At 47.9% G+C, this 26,441-nt stretch overlaps 1 protein-coding gene across 1 annotated transcript in view; it reads right to left on the reverse strand.

Moving 5' to 3' along the window:
* PLCG2 (phospholipase C gamma 2) overlaps positions 1 to 26,441 on the reverse strand; it is a 133,792-nt gene that overhangs the window by 78,171 nt on the left and 29,180 nt on the right. The window contains exons 2-4 of the mRNA XM_054579135.1: positions 11,423 to 11,566; positions 9,211 to 9,304; positions 8,236 to 8,283 (exon numbers count right to left, since the gene is read on the reverse strand). Coding sequence (XP_054435110.1) covers positions 8,236 to 8,283; positions 9,211 to 9,304; positions 11,423 to 11,566 — 286 coding nt within the window. The remainder of the gene's footprint in view (positions 1 to 8,235; positions 8,284 to 9,210; positions 9,305 to 11,422; positions 11,567 to 26,441) is intronic.

Below are 26,441 nucleotides of genomic sequence, written 5' to 3' on the forward strand. Positions count from 1 at the left end.
AGCCCTAGGAGGTAGAAACTGCTGTCTCTTTCACAGGTTAGGAAACTAAGGCACAGGGGAATTAAGTCATTTGCCCAAACTCATACAACCAGTAAATGTTAGAGCTGAGATTCAAACCTCAGCTCTGCCCAGAACTTTCTACGATGATGTAAATGTTCTAGATTGGGCCGTCCAATGCAGCATTGGACGTGGGGCAGCCAGCCACGCGTGGCTGTGGAGTGCTTGGGATAAGGCCAGTGCAACTAAGAAACTGAAATTTTCACTTTAGCTCATTTTTGCTAATTTAGATTTAAATAGCCACATGTGGCTAGTCGCCCCATGTCAGCCAGTGCAGCTCTAGAAACTTGCTGCTTTAGGCAGAGTCCCTGGACCAGCAGCATCAACGTCAGCTGGGAATCTATCAGAGATGCAAATTCTTGAGCCCCAGCCAGAGTATCTAGTGAAACAGAATGTCTGCAGGGGAGGCTGTGCACACCTGTGGCTAGAGCCCCCCAGGTGGTCCCAAGGTGCTAAAGCCACAAATATTAACCCCATGAAAGCCATCTGCTCTCCTGCTGAAGTGGAAAACTGGACCCACCCACGTGCCTCCCACCTGTAACTCCCATCCCCTTTGCCTCCTGGAGGCCCACTCAGTCTCCCCTCTGTCCCCACCAGGCTGAAGCAGCAAAAGGAAGGCACTGGGCACATGCAGACTCAGTGTTATATGCCAAGGGCAAAGTGGGGGAAGAAATGTCCCCAGCAGGCAGCCTGCTACCAGCCCTTGGGGCTGCTGCCCCTTCAGTAGGACTCACCCCTCTGTAAGCCTCACCCTGAGGAATGCAATTCCAGTGACCCTCATGGAAGGCGCAGGGGCTTCCTCAAGGAGCGTTGCAGCCACAGAGAGTCTCACCGTGTGCACTGACCTTAGAACCCAACTCCCACATAAGTGACAACTAAACTCTAACAACTCATAAAGGGAGGTCTGTGGAAATCTGGCCAAGAGCACACATTCATGTAAGCTAATACATTCATGCATTTGACCCAATCTCCCCAGGCCTGGGAATGTCATAAGAAGAGCTTCCAATACTACAATGTCCTGTGTGCCCAATGTTATGTCTAGGAATAAAAAGGGAGGAGTTTCGTTCATCCAACAAACACTATTAAAACTGAACCAGCCAGATCCCTGACCTCAAGGAGCACTGGCCAACATGAGCAGCAACAACAAGGGAAAGGCTTTAAAAAAGCAGAACACATCCGCCCGGCGGGGGCCTGAGGAGTCAGGACACCAAGGCTGAGAATCCTACAGTGACCCCAAAAGTGCTTCCTATGAGGGTCATATCATAGGTCCATGTTGAACACAACCCTGTGACAATGGGAACATGAAAAACTGGACACAAACTAAATGACAAAGGCAACTTTCCAAGCCAAGTATCAAATTCCCAGTGGTTGAATTATAATGTAAGCACTGACATAATGTTCCTGAAAAGCTACAATGAAATGTCGAAGTTCTTATAGTTGGACAGGAAGTGAAAATAATTTAATCCTTCCCTCCTTTAGTGAGGGATAAACTTGAGTTATTCCTAAAGAATGGAGGGGTGGGTAACTTTACAAAGGAGAAATCTGGAAGATACCACCTTGATCATCCACAGGTGATCAAGGTTGACATCGCCATTGACAAGCCGTGTGGAGAGTCTATTCCTCTTGAGTTTGCATTGAAAGACCTTCACCTGTGTGAGAGTCTTCCCAAATACCCAGCACCTGAGGCTACCCATAACTCCAGTCTAATTATGACCAAAATATCAGACCAACACAAACTGATGACGTTCTACAAAATACATGAGAAACACTCCTAAAAACTGTCAAGGTCATGAAAGACAAGGAAAGATGGAGCAAGTGTCACACACCAGAGATGGCCAAGCGGACAGAACAACTAAGGACAACGTGGGGTCCTGGGCTGGATCCCAGACCAGGAGAAGGACGTTGGTGGGGAATAAAAAAAAGTGAACTCCAAATATACCATGTATGATCTGAAGATCAAGGAGAACTGGGCAAAGGGGGATATGGGAACTCTCTATACTTTTCTCTGGATGTAAAATTATTCCAAAATTTAAAAGTTAATTAAAGAATAGGATATAAGAGCATACATGTAGTTATATTTTAATAAAGAAAAGCAAATAAGGAAAAAAGTAAAAAAAGCTGAGGATGGAAGAAATCTACAAAAAAAAAATTGTAGCCAGAGTTAACAATGCTTACCATTTACTGTAATGTCAAATTTATACAAATTTTTTCTAGTCTTCAGCATTTCCAAAATTTTCTATAATGAACAGGAGTAACTTTCATCATTTAAAAAAAAAAGTCCATGTGCAGCTTCAGACCACACTGAAGCATCACCCAACCACCTTCCCAAGCGACACAATGAGTGGGCAGACTCAGTGGTACCTGAGCCCTGTGCTGAAGTAAGTCCTGCTCTCTGGGGCGGGCCCTTGCATAGCTCATCCTCCTTCATGGTCACAGCCAGCCTTTGCAGCTGATCGATCTGGGGGTAAATCCCTTCTACTATGTGCTGACAGCAATCAAGGCTCAACTACAACAAGAGGACATACATAGCCCACACTGTCGTTGGATGGGGGGAGGTGGGCAGGGCTTGTATACCAGGGGTGTCCAGCCTGGGTGATTTGGGAGGCTGTGCCACTGGACTTAACAGAACACCTACTGCATAAGGCAACTATGCCAAGCCTGGGACATACAGGCTTGATGTAACATACAAGTCTGATTAAGTTCTACCTAATACATAGAAACAAACACAGGGAAGCTGCCAAAGTAAAAAGACAAAGAAATGCCCCAAGTGAAAGAACAAAACTGAACTCCAGAAAAAGAACTAAACAAAGTTGAGACAAACAATGTACTAGATGAAGAGTTTAAAAAACTGCTGAGAACTTAGTGAGAACTTAAACAGCATAAAAAGGACATGAAAACCATAAAGAAGAACTAGTCAGAAATAAAGGATATGCTAACTGAAATGAAGAATAATTTACAAGGAATCAGCAGTACAGTAGATGATGCTGAGAATAAAACTAGTTATTTGGAATATAAGGAAGCAAAAAAAAAACCAAAACACCCACTCAGAAAAGCAAAAAAAAAAAAAAAAAAAATCCAAAGGAAATGAAGATAGTGTAAAAATTCTCTGGGACAACTTCAAGCAAACCAACGATTGTATCATGAGGGTGCTGAAAGGAGAAGAGAACAGGAAATTTAAAACCTATTTGAAAAAGTAATGACAGAAAAGTTCCCTAACCTGGTAAAGGAAATAGACATACAAATCCAGGATGTGCAAAGAGTCCCAAACAAGATGAACCCAAAGAGGACCACACCAAGACATATGGTAATTAAAACAAAAAAGGTTAAAGACAAAGAGAATCTTAAAAGCAGCAAGAGAAAAAGCACTTAGTTACCTACAAGGAGTCTCTCATAAGACTGTCAGATGATTTCTCAACAGAATCTCTGCAGGCCAAAAGGGACTGGTAAGAATTATATAATGTAATAAAAAGTAAGGACCTAAAACCAAGATTACTCTACCTAGCAAAAGATATCTAAATGTAGAATCAATGGGCATATAAAGAACTTCCCAGGCCAAAAAAAAAAAAATCTGAGTGAGTTCCTCACCACCAAACCAGTATTACATATGCTAAAAGGTTGTCTTTAAGAAGAGAAAAAAGATTAAAAATGTGAACAGTAAAATGGAAATAAACATATATATATATATATATATATCAACAACTGAATCTAAAAAACAAAATAAATGAACAAGCAGAGCATAAACAGACTCATAGATACAGAGAATATTTTGACAGTTGCCAGATGGGAGTGGGTTGGGAGCTGGGTGAAAAAAGTAAAGGGATTAAGAAATAAAAATTGGCTGTTATGGAATAGTCAGGGGGGTGTTAAGTACAGCACAGGAAATAGAGTCAATAATATTGTTACTAACAATATTATTATTAATTAATTAATATTGTGACAATGGTGTCAGATGGGTATGAGATTTATTGGGATGATCACTTAGTAAGTTATATAATGTCTAATTCCTGGGGTGTACACCTGAAACTACTGTAATATTCTCTATCAACTGTAATTTAAAAATTAAAAATGATTTAGATTTTAAAAAGATGAAGGCACAAGAAACACAGACACACAACGGAGCTTGAGAAAACTTAGAGAACATCTTAAACTACCAACCAACGAATAATAGGAAGAGTGCAGAGAGTGACAAGGACTGCCAGACTGGATCAACACCCAGAGAGGTGTCAGGAGGATCCTCTTCTCCAGATATCTAATTCCTACCCAAACTTAAATTCCCAGATCAAATTCCTCCTTAATTCTTAAAGATTTCCTGAAGCACTCCAACCCACGTGTCCTCACTTCCTTCTCCAAACTCTCAGAAAAATGTGTTGTCCTAAATTCCCTTGGGCACTGGGTCATGCTATCTAATAAACTTTGTGCTGCTATTGATTAAAAAAAAGAACCCATGTGCATTTTAAAACAAGGAAACAATAAATGAAAGTGTAAAAATGAAAAATAAAAGGCTGCGTACCACCTAGCCAATGATTGGTACTTGGAAATTCCATAAGGATGAATATCGTAACATGAAATTTTGAAATGGGCCAAGGACTTTAATAGACATTTCTCCAAGGAAGATATACAAATGGTAAAAATCACAGGAAAAGATGTCCAACACCACTAGCAATTAGGAAAATGCAAATCAAAACCAAAATGAGATACTACTTCACACCCATTGGGACAGCTATTAGAAAGGAAGAAAGCAATAAGGGTGGACAGAAAGTGGGAAAAAAATGGAACCCTTGTGCATTGCTGGTGGGAATGTAAAATGGTTGCAGTTGCTATGGAAACAGTATGGCAGCTTGTCATCTGACCCAATAACTCCACTTCTGGGTATTGCACAAAAGAATCGGAAGCAGGAACTCAAACACCTATGTTCACAGCGACAATGCTCATAGCTGCCCACAAGGGGAAGTAATGCAACTGCCCATGGCAACAGAGGAACAAATAAACAAAATGTGGTGTGTACATACAGTGGAATACTATTCAGTCTTAAAAAGCAAAGAAACTCTGACACGTGCTACAACACGAACAAACCTTGAGGCCATTATGCTGAGTGCCAACAGGCCAGTCATAAAGACAAAAACTGTAAGATTTCACTTACATGAGGTAACCAGAGCAGTCAAATTCAGAGAGAAAACGGAATAAAGATTAGCAGAGGCTGGGAGGAGGAGGAAATGGGGATTTATTGTTTAGTGGGGACAGAGTTTCAGTTTCACAAGATGAAGAGAGTTCTGAAGACAGATGGTGGTGATCGCTGCACACAGTGAATGCACTTAATCTTAGAGACGTGTGCACTTGCTCAGATGGAGACTCGCGAGTCCTTCACAGAGGCCTGTCTTTCCAAGCTGGTCCAGAGCCTTCAACAGAGGGGAAGTCTGTGATAAATTTCATGTTATGTATACTTTACCACAATAAAACAAACTAAATAATATTTTTTAGGTCAGCATGGAGAAGGAAAGGTTTTTGCCTTTTCCCAGTTTTTAAGAGCACAATTTAAAAAAAGAAAAAAAGAAGAAAAAAGAAAGAAAGAAAAGGAAAGGCAACATGAACTACTGAGAAGTGAGCCTCAAATCCTGGTGCCACACCTGACAAGGTGGGTTGCTGTAGACAAGTTATTTTTTTTTAATTTCTTATTCATTTAATTGAGAAAGAGGGAGGAAGGGAGAGATGGAGAGAGAAACATCAGTATGCTGTTCCATCTATTTATGCATTCATTGCTTGATTCTTGTATGTGCCCTGACTGCAGATCGAACGGGGATCGAATCCACAAACTTGGAATATTGGGATGATGCTCTAACCAACTCAACTACCAAGCCAGACCTATAGCCAAGTTATTTAACTGCTCTTGGCCTCAGTGTCCACATGAAATGAACCGAAGGTTCCCTTGCTCACCAGGCTGAGAGCATTCCCTCAGCCTTCCATAAGGAAATAAAGTGCTCAGCACCATGGCTGCTGCCAAGCACGTTCTCAACTGCCAGCTGCTACCATTTTGTCTCTAGGGATGTGGAAAATGAAAGCCGGTGCTCAGGCCAAGGAAAACACCTGGGGGCTGTGAACTGCCCGAGCGGGGTGGCGCAGAGCCTGCCTCCTGTCGCCATGGGTCTTTCCTTTGCTTCTGCTTCTCCTTTGTTTTCCTTCGGGAAACCGATTAGTAGTGGGTGACAGGAAAGGAGGAGAAATTGGCAGAAGTGAGTTGTCCTTTCATTGGCTTCTTGGTCAAAGTGCCTTTTGAGAAACTCCCTCGGGCCTCACAGAACCACAGGAAAGGTGGGACAGTCCACATGTTGATAGATGGCAGGGCTCTGCCCACTGGAAGGAAGGCTGGGGAGAAGGGACAAGGAATTGAGTTCCAGAAACAGACTTCGTCTCTGCTGAAGATTCTCGACCAGGTGATGGAAAGATGGATCTCTAAGAATGACTTGCAAAAACCCATTCTGAGAGAGAGAGAGCAATTTCCTGACAATGGAAGTTGGAAACACGGACTTCGGCACAAAACCAGCAACCCAGTAAAACCACTGCATGAAGAGGGGGCCCAGGAGGCTCCATTTGTCACCCCTGTGCCAATCTCAACTATGAGTCACCCCTCAGCCACTGAGAAAGGAAACACTCTCATAGGAGGCACCACCTCTGGGGCTGAAAGAGACCAGTGTGTACAATATCCTCCAACGCAGGGGCCTCATTTGATCCACGTCTGAAACACTGGAGCGTGGCCCAGGGCGTGGGTCCACGCGGTGCATGCTGGGTGAGAGGAGGAGGGTGGGAACGACAGACAGACAGAGGGACATGGAGCGTGCTGCTGGCTGACCTGACAACATTACTAAGCTCTTCAGCACTTCGTGGTCACTGTTTCCAGGTCAGGCCATCAGATGTGTGTAGAAAGAGCGTGGTAGGATTCCCAAACTCGGAAATCGGGGAATGACAGGGGACACTGGCATGACACAGAGGTGCCTTAGAGATGGCAAGTCTTTCAGGAACAAGAGGGAGGGTTGTACAGGTTAGTTATTGCCTCATATATAATACTGACATATCTTAATGGAAGAAAGGAGAGAACATCTGAAAACTGAAAAAAGGTCTGAGGTGAGGCTAAAAAGAGACAATGAGTATAATGTACTTAGCATAGTGCCTGGCATCCTCAAGAAATGGTAGTTATCACTATATTATTAATAAGAACTGGCTCATACCTAAGAAAAAAGGGGCAAGAAGACCTTCAACCTCACCCATGAGTAAAGAATTGCAAATTTAAGCAAAAACCCGCTGCTGCCTTTCACCCATCAGACTAACAAAAGCCAAAGCCCAGGGATGCAGGGCACAGGAATCGCGAGCTCTCCCGCACCACGGGCAGGAAGATAAATTGCTACCACCTCGCTCGAAATGTTAGACCGGAAAACACTTTGCTGCTGGTATCCCTCTTCCAGGATGTCATCCTGCTTGTCGCCTCCTCACACAAGTTAACAAAAAGGTATCTAGACCCAAAGCTGTTCATGGCAGCATTATTCACAAAGATAACAAAGGACTGGGGACCACTCTGCTGCCCATGAAGAAGGAAATGATTTCTCACCCATAAGGAAACTACTCTGCTTCATTCAAGGATGAACCACGTTTGTTACACAAGTGTCCGGCACAGAGCATTGTGTGTGCTGACAGGGAACCCCTCCAAGACGTACTATTAAGCGAACAGGCCAAGTCCACTGAATTACACGTTATCACATTGCCATCCCAGGTCTGTCCAGCCATTAGAACCATCGCTCTTTAACTTGGTTTACCTCTGAGCAGCCAGTCTCTCTGGCCACCAAGCAAGGGCAGATGCCATGGCGATCCTGTGTCCCCCGGGGGCACAGAAGGTGCGCAAATGTAAGGGCCGAAATGATGAGGCCCAGACGCTCCGTGACAGAGAATTCTTCTCTGCAGATGGACTCGAATTTCCACTGGGATGAGGCTCCACACAGGACGATTTTGTCACTACCCACCTCCAGCACCTAGCATGGCGTCTAGCTCATTGCAGGTCAAATCTGACCTCATGAGGACCTTTCCACACCACGAAACATGACCCATCTGACCCCCTCAGAACAGTAAAGGAAGAATGAACATCAGAATCCACAGTGATCTGGAGAAAACCACGAAAGTATAAATGAATCTTACCTGTTTCTTCTGGTTTGATCCACTGAATAAATCTGCTTTCTCAGCCAACTGAGAAGAGAGTTGAAAGAAAAAGTTAGAAAACAGTATAAGTCTGGCCCTGGCTGGTGTGGCTCAGTGGAATGAGCAGCAGCCTGTAAACCAAAGGGGTACCAGTTTGATTCCTGGTCAGGGCACATGCCTGGTTTGTAGTCCAGGTCCCTGATTGGGGGTGTGCAAGAGGCAAACTAGTGGATGTATCTCTCACACATCGATGTTTCTCTCCCTCTCGTTTTCCCTCCCTTCCCATCTCTCTAAAAATAAATTTAAAAAATAGTACAAGTCTCAGTTCTATGGGACAGGGACAGAGGAAACTGGGAAGAGTTTTCCAACTTTCTAGACTGGAAAGCAGTTTCCCCCTGTGGTCAAAGTGCCCTAGCTGAGCCAAGAAGCCCCTTCAGCTCATAGAGCTGACATTCTTTGAACTGGTAATTCCCCCTGATGACACCCAATAGTCCCAAAAAAGCTGGTAAGCAAAATGGTGGAGATTGGAGGGCTTTCGTTTATGGGGGTAGGAGAACAGTAATTCACACACCAATCCCAGCCAGACACCCACAACACAGTCCTGAGTGGAGGTGGAAAATTCTGGACCTTGCATCTGAATGTCCTTTGATGAATCAGCTAATGCCTTCTTAAATCCTTTAAGAAGGAAACCCCTGGTCCTCCCCTCAAATACAACCACACCAAGGCAGGTTTCTGTCTCAGTTTCAATGCGCTCCTCACCCCAATGGGCCAAGGCCATGGCCCCATGCTGAGAGAGCCTCTTCTGTGAGACATTAGAGTCCACAGCCGCTATGGGGCACCTACTGCACACAGGACACTCAATGAGCATCCAAGATGAAAGGTCTCATTTTTCTTTCCTTTGCCCATGTTGGCTATAAAGGGAGCAGAATAAATGAATGAATCGGCAAACACAGATAAACAGGCAAAAGCCACTACCTCTCAATAATGGTGGGTGTGGATGCGCTCATTGCTTCTTGGTGTAAGATTTTCAAGCCAGAGAGCCACTTGGTTGCATCTTCCTTAGAGTCCGCTGGAGAGGTGAACAGGAATGGAAATGCTGCATTACGCCCTGGGAAGACCACAGCCAAGATACCTGGCTCCCCGCCTCCCCAGCCAAGTACAGACCATGGGGATGGGAGAAGCCTGTGCCAATTTGTAGTTTTGCAGGAGGGCACCAAGGAGGCATCCATCTCCTTCATAGTTTCATGGTTCTAAGACCCGTTTTTTGCCTGAGATGAGGCCATGTGCCTACTATGAGCCTCCTACAGCAGAGGTGGTGAGTAGGCTATTTTTTACAGAGGAGTTTAAGCTTTTAACCCTGTGCTAATGAATAAGATGCAGGGCCTGGAATAACTTGTACCACAATCCTGAGCGGACCTTAGCTTTTCCCATTTCCAACCAAGGCCAGAGAGAGGGGTTCAAAGTAGGCGACGCTGGTGCCCATGAGGGAAGTGGCAACAAGTGGTGGTTAAAGAGCTTGGCATCATCTCCAAGTCCCACTGCAGCACTTCGGGGCTGTGTGACGTTCAGCTGGATACTTAACCCTTCTGTGCCTCATTCCCTCACTGGTGAGTGCAGCTAGCAATGCAAACACCTGGTGGAGTTATGAAACATCTAACCACCAGGTATCTTGTTAGTCCAGACAGGACCACGCCGACCTTACTGCTCTCGTTCTTTCCGTGCCAATGAGGAGAAAACCAAGGCTCCAAAGGTTAAAACACCTGTCCCAAAGCCAACAAATGAGAAGCTGGGATCTGAATCTAAAATCTTGCTCCTCTCACTACCTGACCTTGAACTCCAGAGCTCTGGAAGAGGGACCCTGGAGTGAGACAGACTGGTATCCCAGGCTACAAGTCTTGCTTGGGTTCTCAGGGTCTCCCTACCAAGAATAGCAGCCTGGCTCAGCCTGCAGTGACTCTAAATGGACACAGCCCTGAAGATTCTGCCATGAGCCCCTCTCTCTCCTGCCCCATCTCTGCCACCTGCCGCTCACTATCAATCAGACATACACTCACCATTTCCCATACCCCGCTCGCTTTTTCCCTCATCCGAGCACTTGTATATACAATGCCCTCTCCCTGGACCGTCCTCCCTCTTTCATCCCTAATCGTCCTCATGCCTCAAAACCCAGTTTCAAAGTCACCTGCTCTGCAAAGACTTCCCTGGAATTAGACATTCTATACTCCGCGGCACACTCTATTATGCTTGGACTATTGCTCTTATCACAGCTCCCGTCCTCACGTCTGTCTCCCAAATATACCATGAACACATTAAAGGCAGCACCTGTGTCTCATTCATCTTCAGAGCCCCACTGCCTTCCAGCACAACCTTGCTCAGAGCATATGCTCAAAGGATGTCCGATGCAAAAAAAATGACTGACAAATTAAATCGATGACAGCTGTTTGACCCTAAATGCAATGTCTCCAACTTTGCTCGCCTGTCAAAGCTCCCCTCAACTTTGGTCAACTTTAATGGTATTTATTTTCTCTCTCATCAGCCATGACTGTGCATACAGTTCTAAGCCAACGGTAAGTTCTAGGACTGGATGTGCAGGTAGCCGCGAGCTTCTGCTCCTGAGCAAAGTGCCTGAGCCTTTTCACATCTCTTCTTCTGGCCTCTCCTGCCTTTTGGTGGATTCACAGGGATGACCAGAAATCTCACCTCCAGAGACCCCTGTCCATGCATATGCACATATGCATGCATGCACATGGACATATGTATGCATGCATGCGTATACTATGTGTGTATGTGCATGTGTGCATGTTTACTTGAGTGAGACATTAGATTTCAAGACAGTCCCTTCAGATCTGTTAAGTTGAATAAATAGCGCAGGCCAGGCCCCATTAGACCAAATTGTAACCTGCCTTTAGCACTCAGCATGAGCCAGGTAGGCCCTTCATATAATCCTTACGACCTCCCAGCATTACGATTCTCCCCATTTCCCAGCTGACCGAACAGTAGCTCCGAGGGGTTGACTAGCTTGCCCAAAGGCACACGGCTAGAAAGGAGCAGGGTTAGGATTCAGAAGCATCATGCCCCCAGACATGCACTGGTGGCAAGGGAGAGGTCAGCATCCCGCTACTGGAAGATGTCCTAAGAAGGAAACCGAGGCACAGGGAGGGAGAAAAGCACCCAGGTGTGCACCCACCTGCTAAACTGAGTGTGCTGAGGGTGAACTGGGTGCCATACAAGATGGTGAAGCAGCAGTCTTCCTTCTGGCGGACTACTTTAGCACGCTCAAAATCCTTAGAGTTCTTCCCTGGGCGGATTTCCTTTATTTCCACGATATCCACTACAAGAAAATGAACACAAACCAATTAGAAGCTGGAGGTCACTCCCCCGGAGGATGCCGCCACACACCTCACCCCAGACACACAGCCCGGCCCCTTCACTCCTCAGAATGAAAACGAGCTGTCCCAGCTCCTCGGCCCTGCCAGGCTGCAGGACTATGTGCAAATAAATGAAATGCTCATTGTTTTAAGCCACTAAATGCTGCAACAGTTCCACAGCGATAGGTAAGAGAAACAAAGAGGAATTCTACCTGCCCCCAAGGGAGACCCCCTTCCCTGCCAGAGGATGGCCAGGGAACTGTGCACCTGCTATGAAGAGACAAACTCGACTCTCCCTTCCTCCCCTTTTTCCTGTCAAAAGGGTATCTTTTCCTGGGATGAACACATTCCACATGACTCTGATCCATCTCTCTTGACCTCGCACCACAATCATTCAAAGACGGGTCCAAGGGCCCTGGGAATGACCAAGGTGCCCACCCTGGCACAGTGCTTAGTTCGGGGACAAGCACGTGGCCCAAGCAAGGCCCATCAGAATCCTCCTGGGACTTATTTGGCCAGAGCTATTCATAGCTGTTGCTGCCTGGCTGATAGAACTTGAATCTGTAGAAAGAAAACATTGAGCCCTGATGCACTAATGTGGGCCCCTGGGTCCAGCCAGGCTTGAAGCCCCTTCTCTCTGAGCGCGCTACTTACATGACCCAATAAATTCTCTTTTTTGCTTAGATTAATGTGAGATGAGTTTCTGCCCCTTGCAACCATAAGAGTTCTGGTACAGGCATCTCAGTGCTTGCACTGAACAAAGAAACAGGCAAGAGAGGTATTCCTGGAATAGAGACGGGAGGGAAGGAGATCTCGGCTTTGACCTAGGATCAAGGAAGCAGACAGACGAGGGAAAGAAGGTGAACGAAGGCACTGTGGGGTCAGGGTTGGAATGATGTTACTGGTGGACAGATGGTGGGAACCTGGGAAGTCTTCCCCTGTCCCAAGATGGTGGCAGGGAGAGGTTCTTCCACTGAGCGTGCAAAAAGCCCTTCCCTGTCCCCATCCCTCTGGTACCAGATTGGGGGTGGGACCAGGAAAAGACAGGCACTTGCATCATAAAAATCAAAATAGCAGCAGGGGGAGGTGCTAGACCAAAAAGGCCTGACAGTCTAGCCCGGGAAAGAAGCAATTAAAGGGAAGGAGGACTGACCCAAAGCACGCAAAAGTTTCGGAAGTTGATTGGTCATTTTGAAATGTCTCTCTCTCTCTCTCTCTCTCTCTCTCTCTCTCTCTCTCTCGCTCGAAGCTGGCTTGCTTGAGACCTGCACTCAGATGGTGGACTTGCCTGTTCTCTCCATGGTCCAGGTGGCCTTAGCAGCCACCTGGCCCATGGCATCCAGGAGGGAGCTCCCGAGAGCACGCAGCCTTGAGAACCTAGCAACTGCCCATGACCTCCTGGAGGGAGCGTGAAACAGACAGCAGCCTGAAACAAGCTAAGGTACCCGATGACTGCTCAGCAGCCACCTCTGGGCTCCAAAAGACTGGACTTTAAATTGGAGCAGAAACTCCGAACACTGGCTTTGTCTTGGTCTTGCTGAGGAGATGATCCTTGAGACAGGGAGTTCGCCATTCTCCCCAAACGTGCAGCACCTGAACAAAACCGCTCTCCTTTTTCACCAGCACCTGCCTAACGAGTTTGGATTTCATGGTGACAGGCAGCCAAAACCCCTTTTTTGTTTGGTAACAAGAGCAGAAAGGGTTCAGGGCCATTCACAGGCAGCAACAGCAGTGTGGGTGCAGAGGGTAAAATCACAGAAGAGGAGGTGGAGTGAACTAAAGTTTCCTTTTTCCTTACCAGGATCTAGCTAGATTGAAAGTACTTTGGGGGGGACCGGAGTTATAAAGTGACATGAAAAGACTTTAAGTAAACAGCATTTGATCTGCATCCTGTGTGTGATGGTGGTTACACAACTCTATTCATGTGATAAAATTCCATGGAACTATACATCAACGCCAAAACAAAACAAAACGGAAAACGACTGCATATAAAAAACAGTGAAAACCAATTGTGGTCTGTAATATATTTCATAATATTGCAAAGTGCCAATTTCCTGGGTTTGATAACTATGGTTATGAAAGACATTACCACTGGGGGAAGCTGGAAGAACGGAACCCAGAAACTCTCTTCTATATTGCAATGTCTGCAGGAATCTAAAATTGTTTCAAAATAAAAAGTTTTAAAAACCACTGATCAACTACAGGTGGCCCTATTATTGGGGGGAATGGTGTCTATAAACTTAGGCAGGTAGAAGAGAGGGGTCATATCCACATTCTTCACCCAACCCTAAGATCTGGGAGTCTTATCTCTTCTCTGCATCTTTAGTCCACAAAACAAACAAACAAGCAACAAAACACAGACCCTTTGTATGTTCTGAAATTCACAGCCTTCTAGAAGGAAATCAGCATTGCTGATATAACTGCTTTTGCAATTACCTAAGAACATGAAAGATATTAACATTTGTTCTCAGAAATTACTTACCCACCCAGTTGACTGCCAGTCAAGAGTTTAGTGGCTTTAAGCAAATATTCTTTATTTTTTTTCCTATCTAGTCTAACAATTATTTAACTAGTCTCTTTCCCCATTAAATACCCCTAAGAGGGAATCTTTGAATTCGCCTGTGAGCTTTTTTCTTTGTAGCAACATTATAATAAAAATATGACACGTGTATGTAACTAAAAACATTTTTCAGAGAATGTACCATTGTCTTCAGACAATCACCAAATCTTATCAATTCTACTTTCTAAACTGCTCTTGAATTTGTTGACTTCTATCCACTTCCTTGGCCAACGCCACTGTTCTATCTCACTCAGTCTTCTGAAGTAGCCGGACGTCACCCCAGAACCACTTTTAGGCAATGCAGATAATGCTCATGCCACTCCTGGGCTTCAAACCTTCCGTGGTGTCCCAGCGCAGTTAGGACTGAGAACCAAGGCCCAGGGTTGACCCCTGCGTCCTCCAGCCACACCGGCCCAATCTCAGAACCTCCAGTGGGTCGCACCCAAGACATTAGCACATGCTGTTGGCTCCGCCTGTTTAGCTCCACATTCTCCCTTCCAGGTGCAACCCAATCACCAGCAAACTCACAGAAAACCCTCCAACTCATTCTGTCATGCAGATGAAGCCTCTCCCACGACACCAGAGCCCAGGGGCAGGGCTCAGTGGTGTGAATGGCGGACTCAGAACTCTTTCCCTAGATGGTGCTGCCTTCCTCCGCACCGTATCCCTGCCTCAAGCAGAGATGGGGGTATATGGTGCAGCCTAATGAATAGTTGTTGATAGAGGAGGGACACAGAGGGAGATGGGGACATGGACAGGGAGAGACCTGGGAATGGAACAGAGAGGGAGACACAGGCACACAGATATGAACAAACGCAACTGGAGACACCAAAACAGTGTAAAGGGGCAGAGATACCAGGTATGAACAGAGGACAAGCCACCCAGACAAGGGGAGAGATGCAAACATACCATGTCTGACAGAGAGGGGGAAAAAGGGAGATGGAAAGACAATGAAATAACAGCCACTCTCCTGGTGCAAATGGCCCTGACCATGCCCACGCCGTCCTTCCCTTCGGTGAAAGCAAGCATCCCTCAGAGGCCTGCCGTGTCCCAGGTGAGGGCTGCAGGCATGCACCTTCCTCAGCCAGGACTGGTCGCCTCCATTAGGTCGTCCGGACCATTGCCCTCTTCCTCCTCCCCAGATAAGAACAGCTATTCATCGTGCTTCCGAAAAGACTTTGCTTCCACCATTGAATTGCCTTGGCTCCTCTGTCAGAGATCAGGTGACTATATTTGGGTGGGTCTATTACTGGGCTATTTTGTTCCATTTCTACATGGCTGTCCTTTCACTGATGTCACAGTCCCCTGATAACTATGGCTTTACGGTAAGTCTCCAAATAGGGAAGGATCAGTCCTCTGACTTTGTTGTTCTTCAATACTGCGCTAGCTGTTCTGGGCCTTTCACCTCTCCATACAAACTTTAGGGTCAGGTTATCAATAGCCACCAAATAACTTACTCGAATTTTGACGGAGGTTGTGTTGAATCTATAGATCAGGTTGGAAAGAACTGACATAGTGAGCATCCCTATCGCCGACCACAGACTAGAAGCAACATCAGGACGCGCAGCCCGTGTCCCACTGAGCACCACCAGCAAGTCCCACCACACACATGCGCGCACACACGCACATATGCACAAGCTGCCTCCTGTCCACATCAGATCTCATTTAAGTGACTTCGCAACACAGCCTTCTTTCTCTACCTCCCTGAATTGACGCGTCTTGCTATCTTTATATCTGTGCTCTGAAGTCCCTCACTAGCACCATTTGTATTTGTAAGTGTATTTGTTCACCTGTGCTCCCGCTCTAGGCCCCAGGGGAGCAGCGATTGCGTCTGTCCTGTTCACGGCTGGGGCCTCACTGCCGCCTACGTCAGAGCCTGGCTCAGGGCGGAAACTCAGATACCTGTGGGATGAACGAATTAGGTTCCTTGGGTGCCTGGCTTTCCCCAGAAGCAGATCCTGAGATGAGGACTTAAGCACAAGCCACTGATCTAGAAGGTGGTCTCCAAAAACAGCAGTAGAGGAGCGAGGGAGCGAGAGGAGGAAGGGATGGAACAGAGAAGGGGGCTGCTATGTTATCAAGCTGGCACCCTCGTGGGCCCCTAGAGCCGAGCCCACAGGGACTCAGAGGGTCCTCAGAGTTTGCCTCACTGAGAAGCGCGGGAGCTGGGGTCTTTATCCCCTGACCCCCACCAGCTGCAGGCTGAGGGCTGCTTCTGGGGGCCTCAACTCCCCAGGCCTCGGGCAGAGGGCAGCAGTGTTCACACCAAGCTGCCTTCCACCTGCAGAGGAGAGTGCGACAGCCGTCGGGGTCAGCCCTCTGCAGCCTCTGCTGCGTCAGGCTATGGTTTCTGTGCCACCCTCACGGGATGCAGGGTCACTATTTCCGAGGGGTCAAAGGCCCACTGTCTCTCTAGTTCAGGCAGAATGGTGATGAATGTGGACAAGTCCCGGCTATTGAAGTGATTAGCTTCCCTTGGCTCCGAGCAGGGCCACTACAGGAAGCTGGGGCAAGACGTTACTACCCCTCCCCCCACAAAGGTGTCTCTCATCAGCAGGTGGTCTGAAATTACAGATATCAGTGCATACTCTCACTCTTTTAAAATGTATCTTTATTAAGATACAGTTCATGTAGCATAAATTCATCCACTTAACATGTACAGTTCAGCCCTGGCAGGGTGACTTAGTTGGCTGGAGCATTGTCTCATACACCAAAAGGGTGCCGGTCTGATCCCCAGTCAGGGCTCATACCTAGGTTGCAGGTTGGATCCCCAGCTGGGGCGCATGCAGGAGGCAACCGGTCGATGTTTCTCACCTCAACATTTCTTTTTTCTCCCTTCCTCTCTCTCTAAAATCAATAAACATATCCTCGGATGAAAAATAATAAAAACAAAAACAATAAGACTAAAAAAATGTAGAGTTCAACGACTTTCAGTAACTTACAAACAACTGCAACCACCACCAAAGTCAACTTAAAAACATTTTAATCATCACAAAAAGACACACACACCCCTGAGCTATCACTAGCCACTTCCCTCTCAGCCCCACACCAGCCCCTGTATAAATCAGTCTCTCCAGATTTGCCTGTTCTGGTCATTTCATATAAATGGAATCATATATAACATGCGGTCCTTTGTGTTTGGCTTCTGTCGCTCGGCATAGTATCTTCAAGGCTCACCTACATTGTAGTGTGTGTCGGCGCTTCATTCCTTTCTGTGGATGAACCACATTTTGCGAATCCATTCATCCACTGATGGGCATTTGGGTTGCTTCCGCCTCTTGGCTACCGTGAACAGTGCAGCTATGAACATTCACATAGAAGCTTCTGTTTGAACACCTGTTTTTCCATTCTCTTGGGTATCTTCTCAGAGTGGAAAGCAGTCCTCACCTGATCACACCCTCAGGGCAGCAGGTGTCACGCTGAGCTTCCCAGCCACCACCCTGAGCCAGGGAGGGCACCTGCTGAGCATAAGCCAGTGGCTAGGGACTCCATGAGGAGAAGCTGACGGTGAGGCCCCCACCACGCCCTTCACAGCTGCCCCTACCGCTTCCCAGGCCTTCTGGGTGGACAGGGGCCAGCTCCATGGCACCAGCAGGCTACCCACTGTTGGGCCACCCCCTTGATTACCAGGAGCCCCAAGGAGGCAGGAAGAAAATCCCTCACCAGCAGGGGTGGTTTTCTATGGTAAGTGGCAGCCTGAGGGGCCTGTGGGGCATTTTTGTTGCTGTGCCCCGCAGCTGCGGGTGACTAGCAGATGGACTCAGGAACTAGCCCACCTGGGTTCAAATCCAAGGTGGCTTCGAGCAGGAGCCTCACCTCTCCATGCCTCCAGTGGCCAATAGAAGCACTAAGGGCTCTTTGAAGATTAAATGAGAGTCGGTCTACATTTGTACGTGCACACACGTGTTAAAATAATGCTTGGTGATTTTAACTAATAAAGACATAGTAACTTCTAAGCTCTTGTTAACTATTATTTTTAAGATTAATGCAACTGAACAAATCAGGACTCACATAAGGCATAACCAAAAAAAAACAGTCCTTCAATGTATCTGTTGTGGGAATTGAAGAGGCAGATACATATGTACTGATGTGGGAAAAACCGCACAATGGCTTATGTAAACAGGATCCTGGATGTATGCGCCTGTGTCTATACGTGTTTGTGTGACCACATGTGTGCATACATATGCACACATTCCATATACAGGTGTCCATTGCTATTCAGATTCCCATTACCCGAATATCCACTGTAACTTGTAAACAGTGTGGACTCAGAATGCGCCAGCCAGCGCGCACGCGGCCAGCTGCAGGCCCGCACCCGCAGGCGCCAGCGGACACCTCGGTCTGCTCGGTCTGCTCGGTCTGCAAGAGCAGAGCAGCACGCCCCGTGCTTTCATGTTGAAAATCATTGTGCAGCAAACCGAGTGCCCTGCCACTTAGTTCTTCCTGGGCCCTGGCATTTGCTTCTGGCAAGCAAATTGCCACAGTCCAATTTAAATAACATCTTTAGTATTTTTAACAGACTATTTCACTGTCATTTCTATTAAGTTACAAAGTAGAGGACAGCAAAGAAAAAACAAATTTCACAACCAATACTATGTATTATAGGATCCTATGTACTTTTCACAAACATGCCCGGTGACAAGTTCATTAAAGCATCAAATAATTAGGTGTTTCTTGTTGTCAATGCAGAAATATTTGATGGGTTCGTTTCTAGGTGTTTAAGGGTGTTAAGCAACACTAGGGAGGTTTTTCATCAGTTGGTTAATACACTATATTTGTATCCATGTAACGTAACATAATATACTGCTGTGCTTTCCAAAAAGGATGCTCTCCGTCATGCTTTCCAGAATGCATTAGGCTCAGCTAAGAAGGGATGCCTCTGTTTATACATGTGCATGTGTGGGTAAAACACGAGGAAAAGTTAAAAGAAAAAGATTACTGCCAGCGTGCTGACGTAGGAGTGACGGTGGGAAGGGTGATGGGCAAGTGGCCGGCAGGCGTGGCTTGACCCGCACTGGTTAGAGTTTTTGCCAAGGGCGCACACAATCATTTGGATGACCGACTTTATTTTCAAAGCTGGCTGCGGTGGCGAGAGCTCAGACCCTGCATGCTGGTGCGGTGGGGCTCAGCAGCCATGTTTCCTGCTTGAAGAAGTGAGATAACAGAGCCACAGAAGCGAGAGCCTTTTGCACAACCCTCCCCCCTTCCCAGCCTCACCTTGACCTTCCCCAGGTCTGGCTGACCTCCCACACCCTCCCACCCGTCACTTGCAGGCCCACATTTGGGTTTTCGGTCCCCTCCCCCTCCCCGCCTGACTCCGCAGCCCACGGTGCTGGCTGTCCTCTTGACCGTGTTCTTCAAACTCTTGTTTGCTCTCCCCTCCCACTCACAACTCTGGGCCCCTCTCAGGCGACCTGCAACCCCACCTGGACATCCTCCCTTCACACCAAGCACGCGGCCTTTTCTCCAAGTCCTACGCTCAGCCTCAAGAGGCACCATCTGCAAACAAGCTTAAGAAAATATCTTCAAGGAATCCCCAGGCGGATTCGAGAAGAGAAGAGACAGGCAAGGTTTGGTCACCTTCCCACATGTGGTTCCACAGTCCTCTCCTACTTTCTGTCACTTGACCAGACAGGCAGTGACTGAGATCACACTGAGAGCAGGGATGAAGCAGACAGGCCCAGCCTCCAACGCTGGGAGCTCAGGGCCTGGAAGGGAGGACAGGTCCGGTCCAAACCAGCACAGGAACACGTAAAACTAAAAACCGCACTAAACATCTGAGAGGAGTGAAATACCATGGATGACGGAACCCCTTCCCGCAGGGGGAGCATCCTGGCTGAGTTCTGAAGGCTGGAGTTGAGCAGGTGAAGGGGAAGGAGAGAGCCCTCCCTGTAGGGAGTCCCAGAGGGCAGAGACCTCCACATCCCTGCTCTGCGCTGCAGTGGCAGGAGGGAGCTTGGGCAAGTCACTGCGGTGTCCTCATCTGCACACAGTGATAACAATACCTCCTTCACTGAGCTGTTCTGCAACCGAGATGCAATTACACTGACTAAAACCCCTGTGGTTCCCAGAGGTCTCCGTGAAGGGTAGCCTAGCTATTGGGATGTTGTTCTTTGGTCCCACCCTTTTTATAGCACCTTCACCACTGCCTGTGGTTTCACTTTGTCTCAGTGTTGCTGTATCTCAGCGAGGACCCTGCTGTAAAAGCCAACCGTCCTGGGTACTGGGCTACTTCACATACAGAGTAGCATGCGACCACGAAGCCAGAGACATAGTGAGAGTCACTGCAGGACACGTGGCTAGAAAAGGTCTAATGTGGGAAGGTAGAAAGAGTCCAATTTTAGAAGAACCTAGCAGATGTGTGCTTTAAATCCAACTCTACTTGTCCCAACTATGAGACTTCAGGTAGGTTTCTTTTTTCTGGCTTTGCCTCTACTTTCTCATCTGTAAAATGGGGAAATGATAGCTATCCCATAGGTGGATGTACCTAAAAGAACTTGGTAAGATGTACTATGAGTTTTAGATATTAAAAATTATTGTAAAGCCTAGAGTGGAGGGGGGCGGGCAGTGCCCTTATCTTTGTTTAAATATAGTTAACAATTGTTGAGACTCTGTTGACAGCCAATGGAGAATATTCCAGCCTCCTGCTTCCATATGAAGAGATTCAGAATAACAAGACTCAGACAGTTAGGTACCTGTCATTGTAATGCTTTGTATTCACCCAGAAATATTCGCTACATTTTTATGGTTGTGTAAAAGTTTTAAGTGACCTAGAGAACTTCACCAAGCTTCTCTTCCCTCTGGGGACTCCCTCCGGCAGGAAGGTCTGGAGGAAGGAACGGGGTGTGCCCAGCTTGGCCTCCTTGGCCAGGTCTGATCTAATCCGTGCCCAGGAGCCACAGGCTCTGCCCTACTCTGCTGCTGCTCAGAGGGCAGCTGCCTCTAAGATGCCTGTGGGCATCCGCCAGGGCTAGTGACAGAGTAAGCAAGTCACAGGTCAGAGGCCAGAGGTCAATGTAAGCTGGACTCTCCAGGCAGCTCAAACGCAGAGTGAAGGTACTCATAGCCATGTATCAGCTACCTGTGTCTCAGTTCTCAGCCGTTTCCCCACTCAGGGGAAGATGAGAGAAAGAGCAGCTTTATGATTAGCTAACACCCCAAAACTGACCATCAAATAATTCTTTACATATTCATTGTAATAGTGTCACTTAAATATGATGTTTTCTCCCTCCTGCTAGAAACAAAAAAGAGGATAATTTCATGCATGTGATAGGGGAGATGACTTTAAATGGTACCCACATTTTGTTATGTCTTAACTGTGATGTATTTTATGTGAATTGGAAAGAACACATCTAGCAGCTCTAAATGGTGAGATCAAAGTGTCTTCCATATAAATTTAAGTTAAAAAGAGTGAGTCAATTTTAAGATATGTATTTGGAATAAAACAGATATGACAAAATCATTAAGGCATGAAAGGAAGGACTTCCACCTTATACATAGCCTCTTAAATTTTTTTCTGCCTTAAAACAATACTGTATGTCAAAATTACACAAAAGATCCTCACTATACCAAGACAAAAATAGAGATTTTTTTTCCCACCAGACCAGTTTTTAGTTTAGTTGTTTAGTTTGTATGTTTGTTTTTTGGGGGGCACACTGTGTATGATTCTGAATCTCTCAAATATCAGTCATTTGACTATCAACCCTATAAATTTTGCCATATCTGCATAGTGCCGCTATTGATAGTCTATTATGTGTCTGTAAATCAACTCACCCTTTTCACATGAATAGATATATTTTTAAAATGAGCTTATGCCTTTGGTAAAAGAAAACCTGTCGCACCACCTTATATGATAGGAATGATAAAATAAAGTCAGTGGCAACAGGACAATATGACTAAATTCTGCCTAGAAACCACTGATGCCAAAGGCACAGCGCTCAGCGCACTCTGAGTTATGCAGGGAGAGAAGCAGCCATCAGAGGGGTGAGGCGGCGCTGGGCGCACAGCCCTCGCAGATGGGGGCGCGACCTGCTGGGGGCAGCAGGATTCGGATTTGTAGGGGCCGTCTGGGGAGGGTGGGGGTCACGTGTGTAAATTTGAGCTTACACTCCCCATTTGTGTGTTTCACCGTGTGCCTGTTATACCTCATTAAACTTCAGTCTCTGGGAAAGAGACGTGCTCGGAAGTGTAGAGATGAGGGTGGGGGTGGTTACTGAGGAGGAACCTGAGGGATCCTTGTGGTGCTGGAGCTGCTCTGACGATTGACGTGGTGGTGGATTCAGGCACTGAATAAACGTATATAGAACTAAATACACACACACACACACAGAGCACATACCGCACAGGTAAAACTAGGGAAACTGAATAAAATCAGCAGTGGATTCAATTAATATGGCGGTGACATCACACTATAGTTTTCCAAGAGGTTACCACTGAGGGAAACTGGGCAAAGTCTGCATGGGAGCTCCCTGTATTATTTCTTACGACTTAATGCCAACCTACAATTATCTCAAATTTTCAATTAAAAAATGCAGGATATCAAAACACAAGGAAACACCACCAGTTCCAAACAGATATTCTCCTTGGCATGATCAGGAAGGCCGTACGGACCTGCGAGGCAATCACGTTCCCACCACAGACTCGTGGTCCCGGGCACTCTCTGGAAGCCGGGCTTTGCCATGGCACCCAGGGCACGGCCTGCCCCGGGGACACGGGGAGAGCACTCCCCACTCCCCGCTTTGGGCCACTTCGCCATTCGAGAAGGCAACTCCATACTCTGCTTTCCGCCGGGATCCATACTATTTCTAGCCAGACCAGAAATAGAGGCTCATGCTGCCTTCCGATAAGCCAGTCACCGAAACCCAGAGGAAATGGCATTGCTGGGCCTGGTGTGGGGGCCCACCCATTCGCAAAGGAAAAACACAACCGAGAACGCAATTTCTATGAATTCGAGAGTTGTCAGCACCCACAGAAGGGCCAACACAAACTCCCCTTTCAACAGCAGCCTCTCATTCCGTCCCACCCTTCCCTGCCCTCAGCCCAGCCAGCGGCACTGCACAGAAACATACGCTCATTCTTTGAGTCTGATGGTTTGTCCTTTGTTTTTTATAGGAAAAGAAAGGTTCTGAGAACATCGACAGTTATCTCAACTTTGACCAGTTGGGGCAAAGAAAACTCTGGAGCTTGACTGATGAGTCCTCATCTTCCTACCAGGGACCTCTTGGCTTCAGGGGAAACCAAAGAGGAGAAAAGAGAGGGTGAAGCCATATGTATAGAAACGTCTAGTACAGGCAGGCGGCATACCAGAGGCTCTGACACACGTGCTCACGAGAGGCTGGAATGGTCATCTGCATTCCCCAGCTAGGGAAAATGGGGCAGGGATTCGATGGCCTGTCCAAGGCCACACAGGCCCAGCCAGAGTTCGGACCCCGGCGATCTAGCACCCAACCTGCACTCGTAACCACAACACAGGGCAAGATGAGCTCCTTTCCAAGAACTATCCCTCTCCCCCGGCCCCCGCCCGCTCAGACCTCACCCTGGCCCAGGTGGGCCCTGCTGCATTCTTCTACCCTGGGGTGTCCCGGGCAGGATCCTGGCCCAGAAACCCCTATAGGCAGAGGCTGCTCTGAGAGTTTGTGCTCTGTTGACCACCAGCCAAGTGCCTAGTGCCCGTCATCTCAGCGGTGCCTCCTGCAGTCCTAGGAGGTGAGTGGCCGCTATTATCAACACCTTCGTTTCCCGAGAGAGGAAGCTGAGGTGCCAGCAGTTTGGGTGAGCCGGGGCCTGAGCCCTAGCAGTCCCGCTCCAGAGGCAGGGCTCTCTAGTGCCACCCTACCGGCTCCTACAGGGACTGACCTCCCAACTCTGCCAGCAGAAAACAGAACCCTGCCCAGGTCAAGCCCAGGGCGAAAACACCTGATTTAGACAGAACAGACCAGACTCTCCTTACGAAATATTTATTAGGTGCCACAGCTGACTTCACCGTCTCCTGAATCCTCCCTCCAACCTTAGGAACAAACTCCCATTTTCCAGAGACAGCTCAGGAAAGTGAAGTCATTCACTCAGGGCCACCTGGCTGAGCCTTGATGCCAAAGACAACAAGGCAGTGATGTGGGGGCGTCTCACACAGAGAGAGAGACCTGCAGACCGGCCAGCCCAGCCCCTTCCCTCCCCTCTTCTGTTTTCCAGGGGGCTGCTCCCACAGGGGCCTCTCAGAAAACCCCGAGGTGAACAGGTTAGATTCTGGCCAAAGGTGGGTACTTTCTTTGAAGCCAAGAACCCGCCAGCAGAGATGCCAAGAGTAATCAGGATTCCCACTGCCAATGTCAGTCATTAGATAAAACAGGCAGAAATGCCTTTTAAACTTATTAATGATCAGTACAGGCCTGGGACTCTCAGACATCTCCCACAGCAGCCGGCCCCGCTGCTTCCCCAGCAAGGACTGGGCCACACTGGCCAGGCCACTGGCTCGGGGTCCTCCCGCTGACCGACAGAGCCTTGGCCCAGGGAAAGGGCTCAGAGGGACGTGGACAGACTGCAAGAGAAGGTCCTGGTTTCCAGAAGCCCCCCTCAGAGCCCTGGGGTGAACCCACCACACACTTGGTAATGTCCCCCACCAGCCCTCTTGATCTAGAAAGCCCTTCCTCCAGAGGTAAAGCCCTTGTGCCCTGGCTGGGTGCCTCAGTTGGTTGGAGAGCTGTCCCATACACCAAAAGGTCATGGGTTCAATCCCTGGTCAGGGCACATACCTAGGTTGCAGGTTTGATCTTCAGCAGAGCATGTACTAGTCAATGTTTCTCTTTCACAACTATGTTTCCTTCTCTTGCTCACTCTCTGCCTTTCTCACTCAAATCAACAAATATACCCTCAGGTAAGGATTAAAAAAAAAAAAAAAAGGTAAAGCCCTCATTCTTAAAGGGCGATTTCATCCTGGGCCATCCCGGGCTCCTTGCACACCAAACGTGGGGCCCTCGCATTGCAAGTTTCCCTTGCAGGGAAGGAGCAGGTCCTCTGAGGAGTCCACGGGCAGGGAAGAGCATTGTCTCAGCTCAAGGCCCAGCTGAAATGTCCCTCCCCCGAGGGCTTCCCTTCCTCTTCGCGACTTCCCCTTTCCTGGCTCTCATCACACTTACGGTAATTGTTTCCCTGCATTAGTGCTAGAGCCCCAGCAAGCTGGGCACACGAGAAGCCTTCCAGTAGTTCCTGGTCGGGATGCCTGGGCCCCTGGCACATGAACGCCCTCTCACGCTGGCACTCACCCTGCTCCCCTACAGCTAACAGGGCACCCACAGTCTCCCCCGGCAGACATGAGGCGGGAGGGCCGGCCTCTGGCTCATTTTTCAGCTTTGTAGAAACGGGGCCTGGCCCTTACTATGTTCTCTGTCAACTCAGTATCAGACTGTTCACTGAAGTTTAATCAAAATGGCAAATTCTTCTAAAAAAAAAAAAAAAAAGGGAAAGAAGAGCATGCATTAGAAGGTATTCCTTTATCGCCTGTTGCTTAACCTGAGGATTACTCCTAAAAATCCACTGCCACGTGGAGGGGAGGCCGGGGGCGGGGGCAGGGGGGATACCCACAATGCTCCACCACGGCGGTCAGGCTGGCCAGCGCCCCCACGTACTCACAAGGAGCCAGGCACTGCAGAAGGCTCTCCATGGGTTCCCTCATTGGAGTTTTAGGCGATCGCCACAATATGATTATTCTGACTCCTGTTTAACAGAGGAGAGGACTAAAGTTGAAAGGACTAAAAAGCCCTCAACTGGTAACTGTCTCCAAGCTCCCAAGACCAAGGATGGGGCGTGGCTGGTGACCGGTTCCAGCAAGCCTGTCCCTCCTGCTGGGGGCACAAAAGGGCCCACTGCCCCTGCTTTGCCTTTGCAAATAAGTCTTCATTGTGGTTGGCAAGCCTGCCCTTCATTTCCCCACCAGGCTCAGTTTTGCAAGCTAGGGTGAGGGTGTAGGGGCAGTTCCTGTTACAGGCAGCTAGGTGAGAATCTTCCTTCCCTTTCAGAGATGGCAGGATTAGGGCAAGAGGGTCCCCTGGAGCAGCCCAGCCCAGGCAGGCACGCCCCAAGTTCCCCTCCAGCCCCCCTTGCACAGGATCTGAGTCTAGCCCAGGGGACGTGAAGGCTTGTCTGGCTCTGTAGTCTAGGGCAGAAACCTACAACCTGCCTCCCCCTATCCCAGCATTTGCCAGGGACCCAGCTGGGCTCCCATCTGGAGCCTGGGGTCAGCAGAGGTCCACATCCCAGCCGCACTGTGCTGTAGCCGCCCAAGA

The sequence above is a fragment of the Pteronotus mesoamericanus genome, unplaced genomic scaffold, assembly GCF_021234165.1.
Source record: "Pteronotus mesoamericanus isolate MK-2021 breed Mesoamerican mustached bat unplaced genomic scaffold, CSHL_Meso_final contig_52, whole genome shotgun sequence".
NCBI lineage: Eukaryota > Metazoa > Chordata > Mammalia > Chiroptera > Mormoopidae > Pteronotus > Pteronotus mesoamericanus.